The sequence below is a fragment of the Aythya marila genome (genome assembly GCF_965140915.1).
Source record: "Aythya marila genome assembly, chromosome: 8".
NCBI lineage: Eukaryota > Metazoa > Chordata > Aves > Anseriformes > Anatidae > Aythya > Aythya marila.
In genome coordinates this window covers 27,219,154-27,241,522 of record NC_139049.1, presented here as the reverse complement: position 1 = coordinate 27,241,522, position 22,369 = coordinate 27,219,154, and the positions used below count along the sequence as shown (strand labels likewise).

Below are 22,369 nucleotides of genomic sequence, written 5' to 3'. Positions count from 1 at the left end.
TTGAATAAAATGCGCAGGATAAAATCCTGTGTGTTAGTTTTTTGTTTGTATTACTGCCATGTTATACTTAATAAGAAAGGTGTAAGCCAGATCTTGCATTGCTAGAATCTTTGTAGGAAACAAACTTTTACTCTCAAGAAGTACTCTGGAGAACTAAATACCTACACAGTTTTAAAACAGTTCCTAGGACCAAGGAGATGCATCATTCATTCATTGTGAATTCCACTGGAGAATACTCTTCATTTATAATAGAATACACAAGTCAGTGTTTTAGACTTTCTTTCAAAAGCACTAAAACCAATAACAAGAAACAGATATCCCTGACAGCTGAAAACATTTTCAATGGAGGAAGCCAAGAACCCATCATAATTTATCTCAGTGTTATGGACCTGAGCACGCAAAAGGGGCATCAGTACATCTGTACAAAGAAAGAACAATGTACAGGTGCGGAGCTGAGGTTCATGTAACAAAGAAAATCAGTAATTAAAAGCATCTGGTTGCAAATCCCAAGTCATTTATCTCATTGTAGAAAATGTGATCAGAATTCATTTATAATCATGTCCAGATAGGCTTATACAGTTTTTTCCCCCCGTAAAGCAAAATTAGCATTAGTTTAGGCTTACTTCAATGATACGCAGTTAAGAATAACTTAGTGTCTGATCATGGGGTAAAATACTGTTTGGCCATCAGCAGAAATAGATGGACGTGTATTTCATGTATGTTTCTAATAGAGCTGGATTGCCACTCATTAGAAAGCCTAAAAAAAGGGAGTGCTATGATCACAGCGTCACAGAGTGGCTGAGGCCAGAAGGGACCTCTGGGTCCTCTGGTCCAACCCCTGCTCAAGCAGGGCCACCCAGAGCAGGGACCCAGGCCCACATCCAGGCAGCTTTCGGAAGATCTCCAAAGAGATCTTCTTGCTCCATCATCCTCACAGCACAGCAGAGCTGCCTGGTGGTCAGACAGCACCTCTTGGGTTCCAGTTTGTGCCCATTGCCCTTGTCCTGGCACTGGGCACCACTGAGAAGAGCCCTGCGCCGTCTTGTTGCACCCTCCCTTCAGGCACTCGTAGGCATTGATAAGACCCCCTCTTGGTGACTGCCCAGAAGAGACACTGTAAGCAAAACTAGCTTAGAGTAAAATAGAGACAGGCACAGGAGAAGGAGGGAGTTTAAAAGAGTTGACCAGAGTAAATCAAGAAGCATTTAAAATGGATTCAACCACAGCTCTTCTGCGTTATGTTAATGATCTAAGCCATTACTGGTTTTATCTGTAGGTAAATTAGTTTCTCTTTCATTTTGTTTTGTTGTCTAAGCAGAACTTCTGCAGTTAGACATAAGCTATATACACTAAGCATAATAATTTGTCATGATACAACAACTTGTTATCTTAACATCCCCCCCTATTAGTGCCTTTTTGGCTGTAAACCTGAGGAAAGCAGGTGTCAGCTACTTGTGAAGAATCTACCTACACCTAGAAGCATCTTGCTGCACACTTGCCAGAGAAAAATGTCCTTAAATGACTAAAATAAGACAGATCAGTCAAGCGTGCAGTACGTCAGATAACATAGTGTAGACAATACCTGCGTTTGATTGCATGTCTTTGTAATTGACTTCCTGGCAATCACTTGAACCTAAAGCAGTGTTCTTTATCTAAATCTGTTTTGATATTTCTTTGAGCACATTAAAAATGATTTTTTATTTTATTTTTTCTACTTTGGTAACGTTGTCCTGCTAGATTGTTAGAAAGAATAAGATTTCCAAGTTCAGTTACATATAGTGCCTTCCACTGTAGTGATTCATCAGCTTCTTTTCAATGAAAATTATGAATGAATGAATCCTTAAAAATAAAAATGTATTTTATTTTGGCATAGTTCCTATCATGATTACCACGATTAAACTGCTCTGCAGATATTGCATATCAAGTAAGAGCAATTGTAGAGATATTAATTTCACATAGAAAAGCCCAGGTTTATGTACGTGAGTCCTTTTGTGTAGGTAGTGAAATGAGTTACAAAACAGTGAGTTATGTTTTATGCCCAACTATGAGACTTGTGTGTATTTGTTAGAACAGATAGCGAGTGTTTCAGTAACTGTACCTGAATACAAGGTCCTTGCAGAAAGCTTTTGAGTGTACCAGGAAAGGACTCCTCTGGTTCCTGTGTAATTTTCATCCAGAAGCTGTTTGCGTATCACTGTTGATTGGTAACATTATTCTAAAGCAATTAAATGACCTAAGACTCTCAAGTCCTATTAAAAGCTTCTTTGGATCGTGTTCTCCATGATGCTTGTGAAACCCCTCTAAGTGTGCTCGTGCACTCACTTGTTGACACTGCTCAGTGAAGATGCAGCACTGGATTAAAGCGATCCAATGCAGTATTCTGAATTAAGAAGAGTAGTTTGTACTTATCTAGAAGCTAGGAAAAGGCTGACTTTTCCTTAGTACTGCTTTAAAGGTGCTACACATGGGGGTATGTCACACGCTGCACTAGTAGCAGAGGCAGGAATAGAGTCCAAAGCTCTGAGCAGCAGGCACCTCCTCAAGCCAGCCACAACCAGAGCAAGCAAACAGAAAAAAATAAACAAAAATACTCTGTCGTATCTTGCAGTCATAGAGCAGAGACTGAGTATCAGACAGCCCAATTACTTGTTTGCTTGGTGTTTATAGAAAAGGATAATAAAATGCAATGATGCCCAGCAAGGTGCTCTTCAATGAAGGATTTATAAGATATCAGGGAAAGGGGGGAAGAGAAGAAAGGAAGAAAGAAAGAGAGAAAGAAAAGATTCCTTGCATTCCAGAAACCTAGCCAGAGGCACCTGGCAGTGATTAGTGCAAAGGTTCACCAAACTTCAGATAGAGTCTGTCTTTAAAAAAAAATAGAGGAAAAAAAAAAGGGAATGGTATAACTGTTTCCTGAGCATGTGCTGACAGAAATTCCCGTAGGGCAAGACCCAGAACAGAAACACGTGGCAAGAGATTGGGCGCTATCCAGAGACCAGATTAGCAGAGCTTTACACATCATTTTTAATATTATGGGAAGAGATGAAAATCAGTGTTAACTTTTTTTTTTCTTTTTTTATTAAAAAAAATAATCCCCTGGTCCTGGAGCTCAATTGGACTTTCTCACAATATAAGTAACTGTAAGGCTAGGGGGAGTGAATTTATGAATGAAAGGGATGAAAGGGTTGGCGTGCTGGATTTTATGGTAGAACCTGGTTTCATGGAAACACCTCAGGTTTTGCAACTAACTGCAATGCTTTGCAAGTCACTTACGCTAAATCATGGAACTTCTTCACTTTGTGCTTCTCACATTGGTGCTTATTATAAACTTTTCTTCATTGTAACATGAGTTAAAAATAATTCTTAAAGTCTAGATTGTGTTATGTGTCAATATGGTATACATGAGAACTTTATTACGTTATGGCCCAAAATCTATGAAAACTTACTTGAGATAAAGGACAGATGTTTTTCAGTCTGGATTTGGTCCTGTTTCCACTGAAGTCATTGGGACATGGGTTGAGGTTCTTCATCTAGCTTAGGAATCTGCCAATCAAACCATCACATCATAAAAAGGAAAAAAGAAAAAAAAAAAGAAATGACAGTTTTCATATTGGAAACATCCCTATCTCAGATATTTCTCTTTTGTGGTTACATTTCATTCTCAATTATTACTGAAGAATCTTAGTTTGGATTTATTTTCATTATTTTTCAATTTTCAATTTCAGTATTTGCCATATAAATGTACTGTGTGTGGCTTTTGGCAGTCAAGGCATGATGAACTAGATGATGAAAAAACTCCTCTTAAAACTGTTCTAAATCTGGCTTTACAATTTGCTACTCTGTTAATTTGTCCAGGAACAGCTATTGAACAGAGTGGCTAAAGCAAAGTATAAAACTACTTCTAACTCCAACTAAGTACTATGGATGGATACAGAAACCATACATTACCATCTTGACAGAAAAATCACTGTCAATATGTATTTATTTTTGGTTCTGTATTTTACAAGAATATTGAAACAAAACATTTGGTGTGAATTGTGAAAATGCACAAATTCTTATGCACCACCACCTACTTGGGGAAACCAACCCAGGAAGCAGGATAAGTGATTCTGAAGTGAGATAATGGCACTTTTAGCCTCTTAGGTGAGATTGAGGTCTTGTGGAGATCATTGCTAGCTCATAGTTTCTTCACACGTCTGTCTTACAATTTAATCTTAATTTTCACAATCAAAAATATGTATGTAACATGAAAATACAATTACAAGAAAATTACATGAAAGTCTTATTGGGATTTCTGTTTGAGATCCTTAAAGGTTCTGTTTGAGATTCTTGAAATTCTCACTTTATAAAATGAGAGAAAACAGAGAAGTATCTTCTGTGGTTTGACATTTAATTAAAAAAAAATTCTTCTGTTAAGATCCAGATTTCTGTGAGTTTCTACTAGTATGAGTGGCTTTGCAGTACCTGGCTCTTTATCTGTGTCTAACACGTGGTGTAACAGCTCTTCATGGGTAGTATCCCATCTGTCTTCAAGAGCTTACCTTAGGAGGGGCCATGAACCAGGTATTTTACAACTGTGTTTAGTTTAGCATGGTGCAGCAATGTGTGCAGTATCACAGACAAAGTATGTCATCAACTTAGGATCAGTTCTTCCAGTAGTGTTCTGTCAGTTGCATGGATGATGGAATTACAAAAACATGATTTTTCTGATTAGTCCTTTTACTAAATTGTTTAGTGATGCATCCTCAGAAGAAGAGTGCATTAGCTTTGCAATTCCACCTGAAATCAGAAGTCCCTCAAGACTAGTATTATGTCTTCAGCGCCATCCTACACATGGTGCTTCAAAGGGAATTTGAAAAAACCCACAATACCTGGTCAATCATATGAAGTTGTGTGATGAGTGAAGAGTGAGAATTCCTCTCTGACTTGTTGGGCGATCAGTTTACATCCTGAAGCACAAGATTTGATTACCCCTTGCCTAGCATGGAAATGTTGGTTTTGGCCATTAAATTATTCAGTCCCTTTAAAAGGAAAAACCTAGCTAGACTGTTTGAGTCTGTGACTTCCTGTGGCTATGAGTGCCACAGGCCATGGCATGCTGTGTGAGCAAAATGTTCCTTTTGTTCTAAACTGACCTGCCTCTCCCTGTGGTGAAAGCCCTGTTTCTCCTTTATCTTGGGCAGGGTGGAGAGGAGGCTGGCTCCTCCACTGCACCACTGTAACCTGAAAACTACCTTTTAAGTTCTCTTCTTTTGCTGCCACTCTTCTAGTTTTGGCAGTTTTCCTTTGTGAGAAATCTGTGCCTTACTATTCTAGTGCATCTTCGGCTGTTTTTATCTCTTACAATGATGTAATATATCAAAACTGAATACAGCTCTTCTGGTTTTATTATTATGTAATATACAGTCGTTAATAAGTTGATTATTCCTGCATCCAACTGCGTGGTTCCCTTTCTGTTATTATCACTGCACAACAAAGTTGCATGTTACTCCTACAAAAAAAATATTATTCCCAAAAGATAGGTTCAAAACTAGTCAACACATACAAGGAGCATAGACTCTTTTGCCAAATACTCTAATTTCTCCAAATTTGGTCTCCTCTTGCATCCTGTTTTCCACATTCTCAGTATACTCAGATCTGGTCTGAGCTTCTTGCAAGTGCCGCTCTGGGTAGCTTATCAAGGAAAAGGATTTTCAGTGAATGGTCACCAGTTCTCCCCCGCTGTCTTCAGGTGACCAGTAAGCATTCTCCTTAGCACTTCCCTTCAGACACACCCCAGCAGGATGCCACACGAGCCTCCTGGTCCATGCAGTTACAATCGTTTGTAATTGTTAAGCGGCAGCACCTTGGTTTGAGATATACACAGCACTACAGATGCAGTTTTGATACCATGGGGACCCAAAAGAGTTATGGAAGAACTGGAGGTAAGGAAGTAAATTCAGGGTTTAGACAGCTGATCCTCCAGTTAGGGTGTTTACCAAATAAAACAAGGCTTGAGTTGTATATTAGGTAAAGATGCTGCTTCCAGGTTAGGGGGATTTCTGGGCACAGAGCAGCAGTGATGGCTGCCATATAGAAACCTACCCAGACAGCACCAAAAATACAGCAGAGATTTCCAGCCTACAGACTCCTGAGAATCCACAAGCTGTTCCTAAGAGATCCAAAAGAGTCTGAGAAGCACCTACTATTATTTGGTGCCAAAGTCACCAAAAGTCTTCAGGTGAAAAAACCTTCCTACCTGCTCCATGTATTACATTCAACAGTGTTTTGTTTTGTTTTGTTTTGTTTTCCTTCATATAAGGGACATATGGTTTCTGATATGGAGTAATAAAAGCTTTGCAGTTTGTTAATTTGTTATTTGAGATAATGAAAACATCTAATCATCAGGCATCCTTATAAGACAGGGTACACTGTATCAGCAGAGCAAGCAGCCTGTAAGAACTGCTCATCCTTAGCTTTGTCAACATCAGGGAGATAGGAAAAAGATGTATTCTCTTGAACAGAAAGATTCAGAATAGTCAGGAGCCCTCAAATTTAATGAATTAAAGAAGGATTTTTCTGCGTGTATGTGAGAGGTAGGGATATTCATATATATACAAGTATATATTTATATTTCTGTGCTATACGTAGGCACAGATATATATTAAAAAGCCCCAAAAGGACCTGCAAACTTACTGAATTATGCAAGTTACAATTAAAATAAAATATACAGCATATATTTGTTATTAATATCCAAACCAAAGCAAATTGTGGTTGTAGTACAGTATTAACAGGAAATGTACAGGCTATTAGTTATTGAAACATATGCCTGTGCTACTGCCTGGGAATTTTTAATGTAACCAGCTGAGTTTCAGCTTTAAGTAGTTTGCCACTTCTTCTTCCATACAGAAGGCAGCTCCTTTTAAGCTCTTTTCTGCTACTAATGCATTATATATTTAATTTGTATCAAGAATGATTCCCCCTATCCTTTAACAGCCTGAGTGTCACAGCAACCTGAGCAGCAGGCAAATATTCAGGGCAGAATTAAACACAGGGCGCTGGCAATGGGACAATTATTTGATGAAGAACTCTCCTTGAGAGTGCCAGGGCACATGTGCATGCACACACACACAGTCGTATTTTCGGGGCCAGCCTGAGCTGTAGGCATTGTGATGACTATTTTAAGGAGACAATCCCCATGATGGCCATTTGTGCTAATACAGCCTGATTTTTCTGCTGAGCAAAGCTCTTTCCTAGCTACAAACTGCGCCCCAACGTATGGGAAACGTGAAATTCCCTGTGTGGGAGAGCCTGAGCAGAGCAGAGCAGATTTTACAGTTACCTGCGCAAACCGCTGGGAGCTCTTCATGCAGAGGAGGCACAGCTCATCGTGTTACACGGCGCGCTCGGGGTTTCAGCTCAAGTTGCTGTGCTGCAAGTTCCTAGGATACTGGCTGCCTGCAGACAGCTATGTTTGCCGAGCTCCAGCACCGTGACAGCGGGGCCGAGTGGAAGCGGGGAGCTGGCAGCACAGCTCACCCAGCCGGAGCAGGGCCCTGCGCACCGCCGAGCCCCTGCTGCCTCCCGGGTGGCTTTGAGGCACGAGCCCTGGCACAACTGCTGAGCTCACGCACAGGTAAAACAAGAATAGGAAGGAGAGCGTGAGTGGGGACAAGCACTTGCAGCAGCACGACAAGCACTACAAGGTGTTGCGAGAGCAGGCACGGGAAACCCAAGACGGGCAGTTGCAGAGTACGTGCTCACCAGGAGCATTTTCCTCCCTCATTCAGCATGGTTTCTGGCTGGTTGCTGGCCTCAGAGTTTTCAGTACTCTTTTGTTTCTCTTTAAAACATGTGTGTGGCCATTACCCATATAAATGTCACTATCATGATCTCTTTTAGCTATTACCCTTCCAAAGAAAACAACTGCAATCTTTTTAATCTCTTTTCAGATAGAAGCATTTCCAGGCTTCTAATAGCATTTCTGGCGTGTCGAGGACAATGTCTCCATGTGCCGTTTGAGCAGGCTGGGGACCATTCTGTAATTTGTGCTTTGCCAGCACTCCCGGCAGCCCTGGCTGAGGCTGCACCAAGGCTTTCCTGCAGGTCCCAGCAGATAGTGGCAGCCCCATCTTCATGCAGCACTCACCACAGACACACATTGGAGAGAATTTGCAGAGGATACAAGGTGGAGCTGGGCAGCAGGACAGATCAGTTTTGTTAAACTCTTTCTCCACCGAGACGTTTGAGGAGCAGCTACAGCCGCATGGGAGCTGACCTTTGCGTTTAGCTGCTGCTTAGCAAATAAACTCGGCATTTTCCCCCGAGCATCTGCTCCTCAGCCGTTTGCAGACTCTGAAAAGCATTTTCTGTCTCTGACCTGAAGAGGGCACAGAAGTCCCCCATTCCCCCACCGACACAGCCCTGCACCCCTCTTTTCCCATGCCCGTAGCCCCAGGCGTTTACCCGCTGGTAGGGTATGGGCCAGCCCAGCTCGTTTCAATTTTTGTTGCTGAGTTCTTTTTAATATTAACTTAAAACCAAACTAAACCTCCTCTTTTTCTCACAAAAATTTTATTTTCCAGTTCTTAAATATTGAAAGCCTTGAAAATACCCTTGCCTTAACCCATTTATCAATGCTTGTTTATTTCTTCAGTTTAGTTTGGGATATTCGGGCTCTCTTTGGTCCGCATTATATGCCTTATTTTTCTTCTTTGGGGTGAAGGAGTTATTTCATGATAGGATTGGCTCTGACTGGTTGATTTATTTAAGCCCCTCTTAATAGAGCGTCACTGTGACGCTGTGTCACTGTGACAGTTTTGGCAGCGTTCCCTTGCTTCTCACGTTACATTTGATTATGCCGTTGTCACAATTAATTCACAGTTCATCTGTATTTACCTCTTGAACACTCCCAGGTAGTGCTTAGCCCTGTGTCCAGCACAGCCTCCCTCCACAAGTTTTAGTTCCAGCTGCTCCAGCAGCAGTCGTGCAAACTGGTGAGAAACTGCTGGCCAGAGCATGGCGTGTGCTGCCCGAGCGGCTTGTACAGTGCCAGAGGAAGTCACCAGGCTTAGCTGATTCTTTGTACTCCTGCGATGGTGTGTGCTCCATATTTTTTCCATCTAGGTGGCATAGATTATAACCTTCCGTGGCATTTTTATTTCTCCACCTCAGGCCCTGCAGCTATGAAGATTCAGCAGCGTGGCTCCCAGGTAGTTTCTCTGGGGTTTGAAGGGTCCAGCACTGCTCCAAGAGACATTTCCTATGTTTAGCTAAGGCTCCAGAGACAGCAGAGAGTATATGGTGGATGTCTCTTCCATTCAGCCCTGTGGCCAAAAGACTTCTCTGGCAAAGGCTGGGCTTCTTCTGGGGCTGCTGCCATAGCTGGCCTTGGTGGGATGGGCAAGCCGTGGCCAGGAAGAAGCACAGCTGTGACTCCACCAGGTGGAGGTGTGCCGAAGGCTTTTGTGGAAGTGGGTTAGTGGGGCTTTTCCTCAGCTGCTCCAGCTTGCTTTGGGAATGCCGGGTCAGGCCTGTCCCCTGAGCGGGACTGCCCCACGCTCCTGGGCTGGCCCAAGTCCCAGACGTCGGAGGAATTTTCCATCTGGCAGGAACCAACCTGTACCTGCCATCCTCTGGGCAGTGCCGCCAGAAGCAAACCCTTACTCAGGCCTTTTCTTTGAAAGGACAGTGCCATCTGTTGCAGCTCCATTTGTATTTCTTGCAGTGAAGTCTGAAAAATACCATGTGAGGAATGACTGAAAACTGATGCTTTTCCTTGTCTTGGCTGAAACCCGGGTGTAAAGCTTTACCCTGCTACAACGACTAAGGCACTAGAACAATGCACTTGCATTTCCTCATTCTAAGTATGTTCCCCATTCCTGTTTCTGGACATGTTTCTCAGCTTACACAATTTTAAATTAAAACTGACCCGTGTCTAAGTTGCTTTCTGAGGAGTGATGTCATTTTGATTCTGTCATTACGATTAGTACAGGAAGTCAGCGTAAAGGAACATAAATCATTTTCTAACTGCCTTCCCTGCTAATGAAGACCTGAAAGCAGCCCTGCATTACCATGCCTTTTTTTTTTTTTTAAACAACATAATTTATATCTGCAAAATAAATGTTTCCATAGTTTTGCCATCATGAAAATGAGGCCTTTCAAGTATTTCATTTTCCCATATTGTGATGTGATATGTGAAGTTTTTCTGAATTTTCTTTTTCTAGGCTTGCTCCCAACATAATCCCTCCGCTTGTCAGCCCCCTGAAAGCATTAGTTCCACCTTCCCTATTGCAGAAGCACGGCTCTCCATCATCGCACAGCCAGTCACCGAATGGGCAGCAGTTTTCTGGAATACCAAATAAACCATACGCTCAATTTCAAAACCAGTCTGTACAGCAGGGATCTCAAGGTAACTCTTCCTTTTTATTTATTTATTTATTTATTTATTTATTTATTTATTTATTTATTTATTTATTAAAGTTGTTAAGCTTTCCTGATTTGTAGTTGGGGAAAAAGAACTGATTTCAGTTTTTACATTTTCTGCCAATATTGTTGTTTTAAGGGAGTGACAGCATTTTAGTGGGAACTCCTATTTTAAGATGGTTTGTTTCATGCAGGGAAACATTTTCAGACCGCTTCGTACTGTGATATCATATCACACTAGGGAAAGCTATCACAACAGCTGATCCATTGCATTTATTCATTTTTTAAAAAACATGACTTCAGAAAGGTCTCCTCACAAGAATGAGTTGTCCCCAAATAACTCAGTGATTTAATGATCAAGTGAGCTATTTAGCCCTGTCTCACTCCTTGATTGTCAGTAAGGATTGCTGTCCCAGCACAACTGGCTGTGCACCCCCTCCGACCAATTAGCCAGCCTTCAGCCAGACTGGAGAGAGTGACCCTGGCAAAGCACGAGTCATTTTTAGTTTGCTTGCTGAAATAGGTGGGGTGAAGCACACTTGGCAATGCCCTGCTCTGTCCGTTGGTGGTGCTGTACTAGACATGAACTTAGACAAAGAAAAATGATTTTGCTATTTAATATTTGGCAGTTTGGCTTACGTATTATATAATATAGTAATCTGCAAAGGTACTTTGCATAACTATAGAGTGTGAGCATGTTTTGAGGACAGGAATGGGAACAGCTAAGCAGCTATCCTACTGCTTAAGGTAAAACATTTTTTTGTTGTTTTTTTGAGTTACCTAGCCTTTATAATGGGAACTTATTTTCCTATTCCACAGTTCTGCTGGGGGAACTAATTAATGTTTCTATATTTTTTTGAGGTACAAATTAGCAAGTGATATAATTATCACAGATTCTTCCAGTAACAGGAGCTTGCATAGTTAAGAAATATGTCATATAATCCAGATGGTATGCTGCTTAAGCATGGTGAATATTCACAATAAAGAAGTGTGCAAGACATCTGTCTGGTCGCGAGTATAACCAAGCATATGAGTTTATACAGGCAGATAACCAGTTTTTTTGAAACTCACTCCACAGCTGTACTGTCGTTTGTATAAGGTCATTTTTGGCTGGCAAAGTATCACATGTGATCAATTTACCAGTGCGTAAAATAGGTTTGCTTTCTCTGAAGAAATTCTAAGGCTAGGTCTGAAACGCAGGATTTTAACACAAAGCCAATAAGCAATTCACAGCTGTAATGGGGTTCTGTATCCCAACAGTTCCCTCTGCCCTTCAATCTCTGAGGACTCTTTTTGCTCTTTGGTTGGACTGCCTTAGTTTGAAAAGTTAAAGCAGATTATATTAAATGATTTGTGCCAAAGGAAAAACTAACTCAACCTGATGCTCAACAGATTACTCAATTTAAAAAGATTAACTCTGTGAGGGAAAAGTGGCAGATTTATGATAGCATATAATGATATATGATTATGTTACTATAATGAGCTAAATAACTACAAACCACAAGAGGAAAGTTTAGCAGCTCATTACTATGGCAGAAACAAATGCATAGACAGAAAAAGTTTTGAACCACTTAAATAAATTGACTTTATTCCTTAAGAAAACCACATTTCCTTTTGAATGAATTGTTGCTTTCTAAGTGTTATGTCGTGTGGTTTTGAAAAAGCAATAATTTTCCACTTTGGCCAAATGTTGAAGTATTATTATAAACTCATTATGGAAATGGTCATTCAAAAATCAATTTTGATTAGCAGCCTTTGAAATCAATTGATCTGTAACCTGTACTAAGCTATACTTGCTGTAAGTCTTTTTTGACTCTCAGTTCATTAATAGCACTTTTTTCTAATGGAATCTGTAGTAATTTTGTAGTTTTGAATTTTTACTGAACAAGGAATACTCTCTAAGTTTACCTGTGGAACTAGGAGCCTGTATAGAAGCACATAAATACTGTGGATCTGCAGTTTTTTTCTAGGCATCAAGCTTCACCAAGCTGGTAGCAGAAATATTGATAACGAAAGAATAATAAGCTGACATTATTTATATGTTTAAAGCTGGTAGTAGTAAGATCACATGGAAATTATTATATGCTGGAAGAATTTGGCAGGCGATAGAATCCTGTAGTTATTTATACCTGACGTGCTTTCTCCTCAGAAATTTTATGGAATTTGAAGAGTTTAGATTTATTTGTACATACATGTAAATGACATGACATAACAAGATGGAATTTAATAGACAGATTTCAATTATTTGCTTATTACATCATTCATTTTAAAGCTCCTTCAAGTTTTCTAGGTTGTGCCTTAGAGAAACAGAGGCAGCCAGTGCACTGTGTGAAGTGGCTAACTGCAGCTTTTCTGTCACAAATTATTTCAAAGCAAAATTTTAGCTAAATGTTATGCTTGGAACTCAGTTTATTCCTTTATTAACTGTTATATTTCTACATCTACTGTACATAAAACATTTAATAGTGATCATTTAAACTGACAGGACATTTAGTAAATTCTTCACTTGAAAATTAGCCTCAGAAAATTTGGTTTAAATCAAACAAACTGAAGGAAAATCTGAAATGCATGTGGAAAAAAAAATATTGGTGAAGCACTTGTTGCCAAGTTGGTGCTGCGCTTTTGCTCTCCCAGAAGGAGCAGTGATGTTTGCACCAGACAAGCCTCCCTGCCTACTTCATATTTTAGCCACCGAGGAGAGTTTGAAGAACTTGTAAAAAATATTCCCATGTTTTATTTTCACTAATCAACCATATGTAGCTGCTAATTGAACCCTTAGTTATGGGACTTTAATCATATCTTAGCTCCTAATATTTTCTGAGGTAGGTGGTGGGGGGTAAGTCAGGTAGAAGCAAAACATTTCAGAAAACCTAAAGGAACTGTAACTGAATTGGGACAGGAAAACAAGACTTAGGAGAAGCCACTGAGGGAACTGGGGCTGTTTAGTCTGGAGAAATGGAGGCTCTGGGGAGACCTTATCGATCTCTACAGTTACCTGAAAGGTTGTTGCAATGAGAATCATAACATCATAGAATGGTTTGGGTTGAGGAGGGTGTCAGTCTCTTTTCTCACGTGATAAGTGATGAGTCATGATAAAATAGTCTCAGGTTGTGCCATGGGAGGTTGGATATTAGAAAGAATTTCTTTATGAGGAGGGTGGTTAAGCATTGGAACAGGCTGCCCAGGGAAGTGGTGGAGTCCCCATCCCTGAAGGTATTGGAGAGGTGTGGACGTGGCATCAGAGGTGGGACTCGGTAGAAAGGGTTATGGTTGAACTTAATGATCATGAAGGTCCTTTCCAAATCAAATTCTATGATTGTATGATGAAATGGAATGAACCTTTCCTTACTACTACATGTTTTAAATACAGTAAGGTCTATCTTGTATTGCATATGTAAATCAACCACTGTATTGTCTGCAAGCATCAAATTCATTTCCTGTGGTTGTGCAACATGAATGAAATCTTATCTGGCAAGGGTACCAGTTGTTACAAAAGTCCCTGTGGTTGCTTTAACTCACATGGCCTTTCCATCTTGTCTAATGACTTTGGTTTTCAGGAACACTTAGCATTTCAACAAGCTGGCAATTTTCCCTTTTTATTAGTGTAAAAGTTGCCGGAGGCTCAGATCTCTGAAGCAGACTGACTGGCCTCTTGAGTCACACCAGGCTATGGAGGGCCATCAGCAAAAGCCAATCAGCCTCATACCGAAAGAAACTCTCCAACTGTGCTGCTGAAACAGCGGGTGGGAGAATAGCAAGTACAAAAAAAGTCATGAAGAAAATCTTACTGACACAGCAACTCCCTGATCCTGCTGTTGTGCAACCTGCAGATATGCAGCTTCAGTCATTCCAAGACTGATTTCCACCTTTCAGGATTGACATTCAACTAGTTACATATTCAAATAAAACTTTTAATACTATAAGCACAGTTCTTCCTACCCAAGTGTTGTTTCATCCCCAGTTTAAGTGCAGGGACAGTTTCAGTCAGACCGCTCTTCCCGTAGCCATTGCACTGCCTTTTTTCACACATGCATGGAATGCCTTCCATAAAGCCTCCATCCCTTTCTTTATAGAGCCTTACTGAATTCTCATTTCTAAGAAGCTGATGACAAAGGAAGTCAACTTTTATAATCTTGCTGAGGTCCAGGGGGTTAAAAGTCCCATTTGTAAGAGTCATGGTGTGCTTTACTTGACTGATATTCTTGCTGCAACCTTTCCCTTCCTAAATCCGTCCTTTTTCTCTAGTTTGCTGCCTTTATCACATCTGCAGGCACATTAGGGCAGGAATGGTGTATTTCTCTGAGTTTTCTTTGGGAAGCACTTTTCAGGAATTTGAGCACATACAACAGAATAATAATACTAGTATTTTCCTACATTGTGCCTCTTCACTGGACAGTTCCAGTAACACTTTTTGCACTGCCTTTTCAGATTATCATTCCATGATGCTGCTGGATAGATACTGCAATCGAAAAGAGAATTTTATTGCTTATGGCAGCTCTTCTCCAGACTTCTGATTCTGAGGCAGACAACTGCCTCGGATATTCTTTCCTGAGCAGCTAGAGAGTGTAACTTAAAACACCGCAAAAGAAACCTTTACCTATAGGTCTTGAGCAAGTCCTGGAACCACCTAGTTTCAATCCATTCTGTCATGCTTGGCTGTTCTCGGATATTCTAAGCCACTGTGCCAGCACTGCAGATCATAAAGATTTTAATTGATTTAACAAAGGCAAGCTAGGGAGCATGACGAAAGGGCAGCAATTATAGAGACAGAGAAAATACACATCATGCCTTCCCCAGAAGTGATGTGTATAGCAGACATTCTAGAAAAGGGTCTTTTTTCTTTTTCTCTCCCTCTAGCAATGCATGTAAGTGCTCTCTGCAACCAGCTATACCTCATCTGAAGCCAAGTGTCTCATTTTTTTTCACTGCTCATCTCAGAAGGATATGTTTTTAGAAGGCTTACAGCAAGGAGTTCATGCTTTGTAAACAGAAAAGTCAGGGTAATTATCAAAAGCCAATCAATAAAGCACTGTACCTAAAACCACATCAAAAGATGGCTTTGCTACCTCTCCTAAGAGCTTCTTGCTTTTTTGAGCCAGACTCTCCAGTCAGTAAATAGAGGTGGCTGTCTGTTTATTCTGAGGAAAGGCATGCATCATTTAATACTCTGCTTTCCAAATTTCTGGCCCACCTTCTGCATAGCAGCAAAAATGTACTGCTTCAGTACAGTGTGCTTAGTGTCTTTATCTAATATAGTCATCCATTAGTACGTCACCAATCATGGGTATCAACAATTTATTATTTTTTTGTGGTGGAGGATCACAGGTTTTCAAGAAATGAATCATCTAATCCTTGCAAATACTGCCAAAACACACATTAAACTGTGAAACTTCAGAGCAAATCTTTCACCACTGGATGAGTTCATTGCATTTCTACTAAAGAATTGCCTCACTTAGCCTTATTTATTACTGTCACAGAAAAACATGACCAGAATTCAGACAGGCCCTGAACTCTGCCTGATGGTATCTACTTGATCAAACTTTGGTAGTAAAAGGAAAAGGTAGAAAAAGAGAGGAGATCTTTCTTAACAGGAAAAAAATGTATACACTGCATGATTTGTAGGGGACAAATTCTATCCCGTACAGCACCTGGGCACCCTGGTGGCAGGGATAGGCATTATTGTATTTCTAAGCAAACTAAACAGCTGCACAACTGACCCAGCAAACTTGGTCTTGTGCTGGTGAGTGGAGCAGTGCTGACTCCTGTCAGCTGCAGAGCTGGCCATGGCTCTGACTGAACTACCTGAAGCTTTTGCAGTTGGTCTTTGGGAAGTGTTCCAGTCTAACTGAAGAAGACTGGGCCAAGAAACAGTCCTCGTTTTTTGTGGCAATTTGGGAAAAATCCTGATGGCACATTCTACTAGACTTTAAGCCTGACTTGGTTGACTTCAGTCACCTATAAGGGAAGGAACATCACTTCAGAAGGAACTTTAGGAGAAGACAGGAAAAGGGATAGTTAATCTCAATGTGCAATTAGTGTGCATTGCATCTGGAGTCAGGAAGAGGAGAGGCTGTTGTGACAGAAGGAATGAGGAGAATTAAATCAGGCCATGTTTGGTATGAATTTTGTGGCATGCTTTGAGGTCATCCTTATGGGAGCAAATATCATCTTTTAAGATGCTGGCACAAACTTGCAAGTTGTAAAATTCCTTCCTCAGCAATTAATTTGTCATTTACTACTAAATATCTTCTTTGTTGTGTGCAACTCATTCACAATTTCTGCAAGCAAAAACAAAACTACTGATCCACCAGAAATAAATATGAATATATATAAAAGCAGGAGATGAAAATTCAGGGTACAAAAGTCACATGCCCCAAAAGCAGAATGACTGAAGCAGCCAGAGACCCTGCAGATTTATCTTGGCACTTTGCAGAAGCAAGAAGCAGGTAATCTCTAACTGAGCCCTAAGTCTCCACCTGATGGCCACCTGGAGACAGACCTGCACCTCTGGTTTGATTCTACTGACCGTGGCCATCTGTGTTCACTGAAGAGTTTTCACTTAAAATAAGAGGAGTCTGAGAAAGGAGGGGTTTAAGGTATCCTTAAAGGTATTTGGAAGAAAAAGTGCTGTTTCCAGCAGTGCATAATGCATCTTGGATGAGAAAAGACTTTACTCTGCTGCAAATAGAGCAGTGTTATTCATTTAAATATTGCATTATTGCATTAAAATCAAAAGTAATTCATTATAGAAGCATTCCCTTAGGGGCTGAGCTTCCTGGACCTGATCCAGTGAAGTACTTATTACTTCTCTATGAACACAAGTGGGCTGTTGACTTCATTCATCCAGTCTCTTCTATTGCTTGAAATAAAGCACATCCTTAACATTTTTGCTTGATGGGGATTACAGTCCACAGCACCTTGTGGGACTAAGTCTGATGTAGCTTTCCTATTATTGCGCCTTATAGGATAGCATGATCATTTTTCCATAGTTAAAACTGAGGAACTGAAGAAACCCCACAATAGTAATGAAATACTGTGACAGAAATGGGGCTAATACCCTTGCAGCAGTGTTAAAATGTGTATGCAATATCTGTTTTCAGGTTACCAAGGCAGCTTTCACTCAATACAAAACTGTTTCCACTACGGAGACTGCTACAGAACAATGGACCAGTCTGTCACCAGCGATGTGCTAACAGGGGAATCCCATTGCTTCAATCCTCTGAGACAGAATGGCTATCACATACTCAATGCACCTTTAGCTTCAACAGGTAATTTTTTTTCTGTCTATAAAGAATTACCCATATATTTTTAGCAAGAGGGGAAGAGAACACATTTTATAGTCAGTACTATTAGAAGAATATGTTTGCACTAGAAACTAAGTCACTGCAATTCATCTGACTCTATTAAAATCCCACTAGGAAAGCAAATTTTTCTTTAATCCAATATTGGTTTGACAGACAAATTCTCCTTTCATTATGCTGGATATTACAGGGAACGCACAGCTTCAGGAGAGCTGACAAACAAGACATTTCTCACATTTATTGTGTGGGGTGTTCATAGTACATGTCTTCACATATGCTCAGGCAGGCGTTTATAATCAGACAGTAGTTGAGAAGACAGCAAAATACTGGAGAAAATAGCAGCTGGAGCTTCATGTCCATCTAAGAATAAACGGATGGCTTTGCTTTACAATACTGATGTTTACAAAATGGAAAGACACTGCTTTGGGAAATTTGACTAAAAATATTAGTTAGTTCCTTTTTGTTTGGAAGTCCCCTTTTATTTGTGCTGGTCATTGTCTGTGCTGTGCACATTCACTGCAGTTGTATTTCCCTGTTCAGCTACATATTTGCATAGTGCAAAATTTTCAATAAGTTACAACAGCTAGAAGACTATAGTACTTCAATATGTAGGCATTCATTTTTATAAAGCATTTCTTCTACTTTTAAAACCACAGTTAAGAGTTGACAGAATTACTGAAATCAAACAAAATGTGAGTATTGTCAGAGCCATGAAATAGTATCATTTACCCCAATCTTTACTTACGTATCTCCAAGAAATTTTTCATGTTGGAATTCAGGAGGGCATCTCAGCTAAGGACGATACTGAAAACATATGTTTAAATGCTTTTTGAAATGGGGTCTGAGTCAGACCACAAAATTAGAGTTGACTTTCCTGTTTGTTTTGTATTAAAGGAGACTCTGTTCAGAGAGAGCCTGCATGCATTTGTCTGGTGTTCCGTACTAGAAAGTGTATGCATCAGTGACTAGCACAAGGGAAAAGTTTAAGATGAAGTTTCAACTTCAACTTTGAATTCTTTTGTGTTATTCATAAGTTTGATGTTACTAAAACATAGTTTTTTCATGTTAACATCAAATTTCAAGTTTAGATTGACAGACTGCAATATTTAAAGAACAGACTAAATAAACTTTCCCAAAGAAATTGTAGGAGCAAAGAATAATACTATGGCAAGACACCAACTTCAACAACAGTTGATTTTTCTCTCTGGGTCTAAACTATTATGAAATGTTTCTGTGTAATATTTTTGTTTTTAGAGTGGTTATTGAGGTATGCAAATACTTAGAGGCTGAAACACATATATATACATATGTGAAATATATAAATCTTATCTCATCATTTTGTATGTCAGAAAGAACCATTGAGGTTGGCGAGATTCATCAAGGCTATGTATTAATTTTTTTCAAGCTTTTATAGCACCATTAATATTAAACGAGTTCTCATCTCACAGGCATGCCAAATGTGACTGGCAAACAGCTGTTCCATGAATCACATTAACAGTCAATAAATTTTTATTTTCTGTTCAGGAGTTTGGATAGTTTACTCTATCTGGAATCTAATAATGATTTCTGGGTGTATGCTTATCTTGGGTTTTGTCCATCTGCGGTTGTGCATCCACCCTGTGTACAGGCTCATCAAATAGAAATTAGCATAACGTAAACACTCACAAAGCTTATCAAAATACCAGTCACTCCACTTGGACTGACACCCAGCACAGGGCAGATAAACAGGCTGACTTTCTCTTTTGGGGTCTTTGGCCATATGCTGCATGCCAGAATTCTGCAAACAGCAGAATTTGACCCATAAATGAGTACGTCGTAGGAAAATGCAGAACTATAAATAAATAGAGAATTTTGTCTCCAATAATAAAACCAGCCCTAATAGTAAACTACCTCTCATTAAGTTCTAAGGACTCCAAGACTGCCTTTCCCAGCAGTGCTGGATAGCCCGGAGACCTCACCTAAAAGCCTGGAGCAGTTAGGTTCTGCCACACCTCGGCACACACGTGTGCAGCCTTAGGCAGGCTGAAGAGATGAGAAACACTGAACAGAAGGAACAGCCTCATTTTATAGAGGGGGAGATCCTAACAAGAAGGATCTTAAGAGAGATCTTAACAAGAAGGATCTTGCTCCTTGTGTTGCCTCAGCTGACTTAATGCTGCTGATGGTTATTGAAATTGTGCTAGGTGGGCTCTGTGGGCTGGGGGCAGGGGTCAGAACCCTGTGCTGAAGCTCATCCAGACACATTCTTAAAGACCCAACCAAAACAGGTGGTACAGGCAAACCTGTTCCTTACCACAGGGATGCACAGCTCGGGGCAGGTTACAATATCTGTGGAGGGTTTTCACTGTGAAAGGAGAAGGACAGAGAAACTCCTCCCCACCAGAATGGCTTTCTGGTAGCCTGATAAGCACCAGCCACCTCAGACAGGTGAGGAGCCAGCAGCATGGTGAGCTTTGGTGGGCTGAGGACAACATGGTGCACAGCTCCTTTCACTTGTCCTGTGAGCCTGACCCAACCCAGACACCACTTCCAGACCTTGGCTCTGCAGTATAGAGGGATACAACAAATGGCAGGATCCAAATTTCTGCAGGACCTTAAGCTTAAGAGCAGCTGGGAGACACATGGAACATTTTCGTAAGTGCCATTAAAAAGAAAAACATACAAAACAAGAGGACTACATCACTTTTAGCTCACACTTACTAGGATCCTTGCCCATTCATTGTTTAGACATCCTATTCAGATAATAACTGTAAAGTCCCGAGGGAGTCATGCTCTGATACTTGCACTTCACTTGCAAATGGGTAGCTGTCCGCAGAAATGAATGGGAGCCTCATACACTATGACACAAGTGCCCGTGGAGATTAGTTTGTGTATCTCCTGGGTAAGGCTTTGATGGTAAATCCTATTGTCTTGTCATTAGCACTGTGCTGTGCTGCATAATCCCAGGCCTCAAACCATGCTTCCTTCCTTATATGTACTGCTGCTAAATCGTGTCCATACAACTTGTCACGCTTGCAGGCTATGAGGCAATCTCTGAAGCTCAGTGTGCGTCTGAAGACATGGTGTCCAACGGAACTGACGAGAATGGATTTTTCCAGAACAGCGCCTTTGATCACTGCTTGAATCACATTCCTCCCATCTATACAGATACCTAAGAGCAGTGCTGACCTTCCTTCCTTTATTATACCTATAACTGTGTATGTAATAACAAAGGTGTTGCTCAAGTACTTTTATTTAGTCTGTATCCCTATATGTGCTCATTTAAATAAACACCTCACATTTACCAAACCATTTTATACATGAATAGTCTGTATAAGATAATATTGGAACCTGTTCCTTTGCTGTGGCACTTTGAAATTCATGCTTTAAGGGAATGAGGAGCATTTCAAGCAGCTTGTTTTGTAAGTTCTCTCCATAAAGTGTAAATGTAAGTTATATAATAAACTTGTAAAGATTTTTTTTTTTTCCTGAAAGGTATGTTTCAGTTTGAGAACGTTGGTCCCTTTAATCAGTTTTCACTTAACTCATTGGTCAATTCTTTTCTTCTTTTTTTTTTTTTTTTTAACTAAAAGGATTTTTTTAATCACAGACCTCATGTATATAAAAATCTTTTGCTCGGCTGGTTTTATATTTTCAGTTTTACAAGAAAGCATTAAAAACTGGAAACAAGTCTACTGTCATTTCTTAAAACCATCGGTCTGCCTGATGAATCCTCATATCACATTCTTAACATGCCCAGCAGTGATTTAAACCAAGCAGCGACATTTCAGCAGGTGTGAAATTAAAGCAGCTCAGGTGCACATGGGGAAAACCAAGGGGCCTGCAGAATCCCAGTGACAGGGCCAGAAGCTGCCCATGCCAGGAGCAGGGCAGCCCAAGGCAGCTGTCCTGTGCCTGTCGGAGCCAGGGGAGCTCACCTGAAATGCTGCTGATGCCCAGCACCACCAGGTAAATCTCCACAGGTACCACCACCAACTCCCAGACTGAGAATTAGTTCCTCTCTGGCAAATTCCCCTTCACCCGCAGCTCACAGTTACCTGAGCTACTTTGGGCACCACCAAAAAGCTCACATTGGGTCAAAACCTCCCAGTGACCGAGGGTGGTGCTTCTCCTCCTTCACTCCCTCCTCCTCACTACCAGGAGCTGCTTGGCAGCCCCGTGCTCGTGCAGTGTTGTCGAGGCCCTTCCCTCATGCCAGGCATGCCAGTGCTAAGCCCCAGCCCTTTGGTTTTCAGGCCCATAAACCAGCTAGCTGCCCCCCAGAGGAACAGCCTACACCAAGGAGCAGCTGCTAGAAGATGGCACACCCCCCAAAAGGACCGGCAGAAAAATGTCAAGCACCTGGCTTCAGCAAAATAGTAAATTCCGTGGGGGAAAAAAAGCTAAATTCGGTGGCATGTTAAGAAAATACCACATTTTGCAGCTGCATGTTCAGAATCCAGTGAGCAGCCCCCGAGCTGAATGGGGTGATTCTTTGGCAGCACTTGGAGGAGCGGTGTTAGCAGGTCCACAGGACTGCTGTTCTCCTTACAGTCACAAAGATATACAACCACAGCGAATACATATATATTTTAAAGCACAGTTTGGTGGCAACGTGTGAAGCCAGCAGCCAAAGTACTGGGGAAAACGCAGTAGAAGTGTGAAACCAGAGGTCTCCAGTGCCC

At 40.8% G+C, this 22,369-nt stretch overlaps 1 protein-coding gene across 3 annotated transcripts in view; it reads left to right on the top strand.

Moving 5' to 3' along the window:
- Positions 1 to 21,342, top strand: part of GLIS1 (GLIS family zinc finger 1) — a 188,823-nt gene extending 167,481 nt beyond the window's left edge. For all 3 annotated transcript variants that reach the window (XM_082765693.1, XM_082765692.1, XM_082765691.1), the window contains 3 exons: positions 10,206 to 10,390; positions 17,505 to 17,672; positions 20,724 to 21,342. In XM_082765693.1, the coding sequence (XP_082621819.1) occupies positions 10,206 to 10,390; positions 17,505 to 17,672; positions 20,724 to 20,860 (490 nt within the window). In that variant the 3' untranslated portion in view covers positions 20,861 to 21,342. The remainder of the gene's footprint in view (positions 1 to 10,205; positions 10,391 to 17,504; positions 17,673 to 20,723) is intronic.
- The last annotated feature ends 1,027 nt before the right edge of the window (positions 21,343 to 22,369 follow it).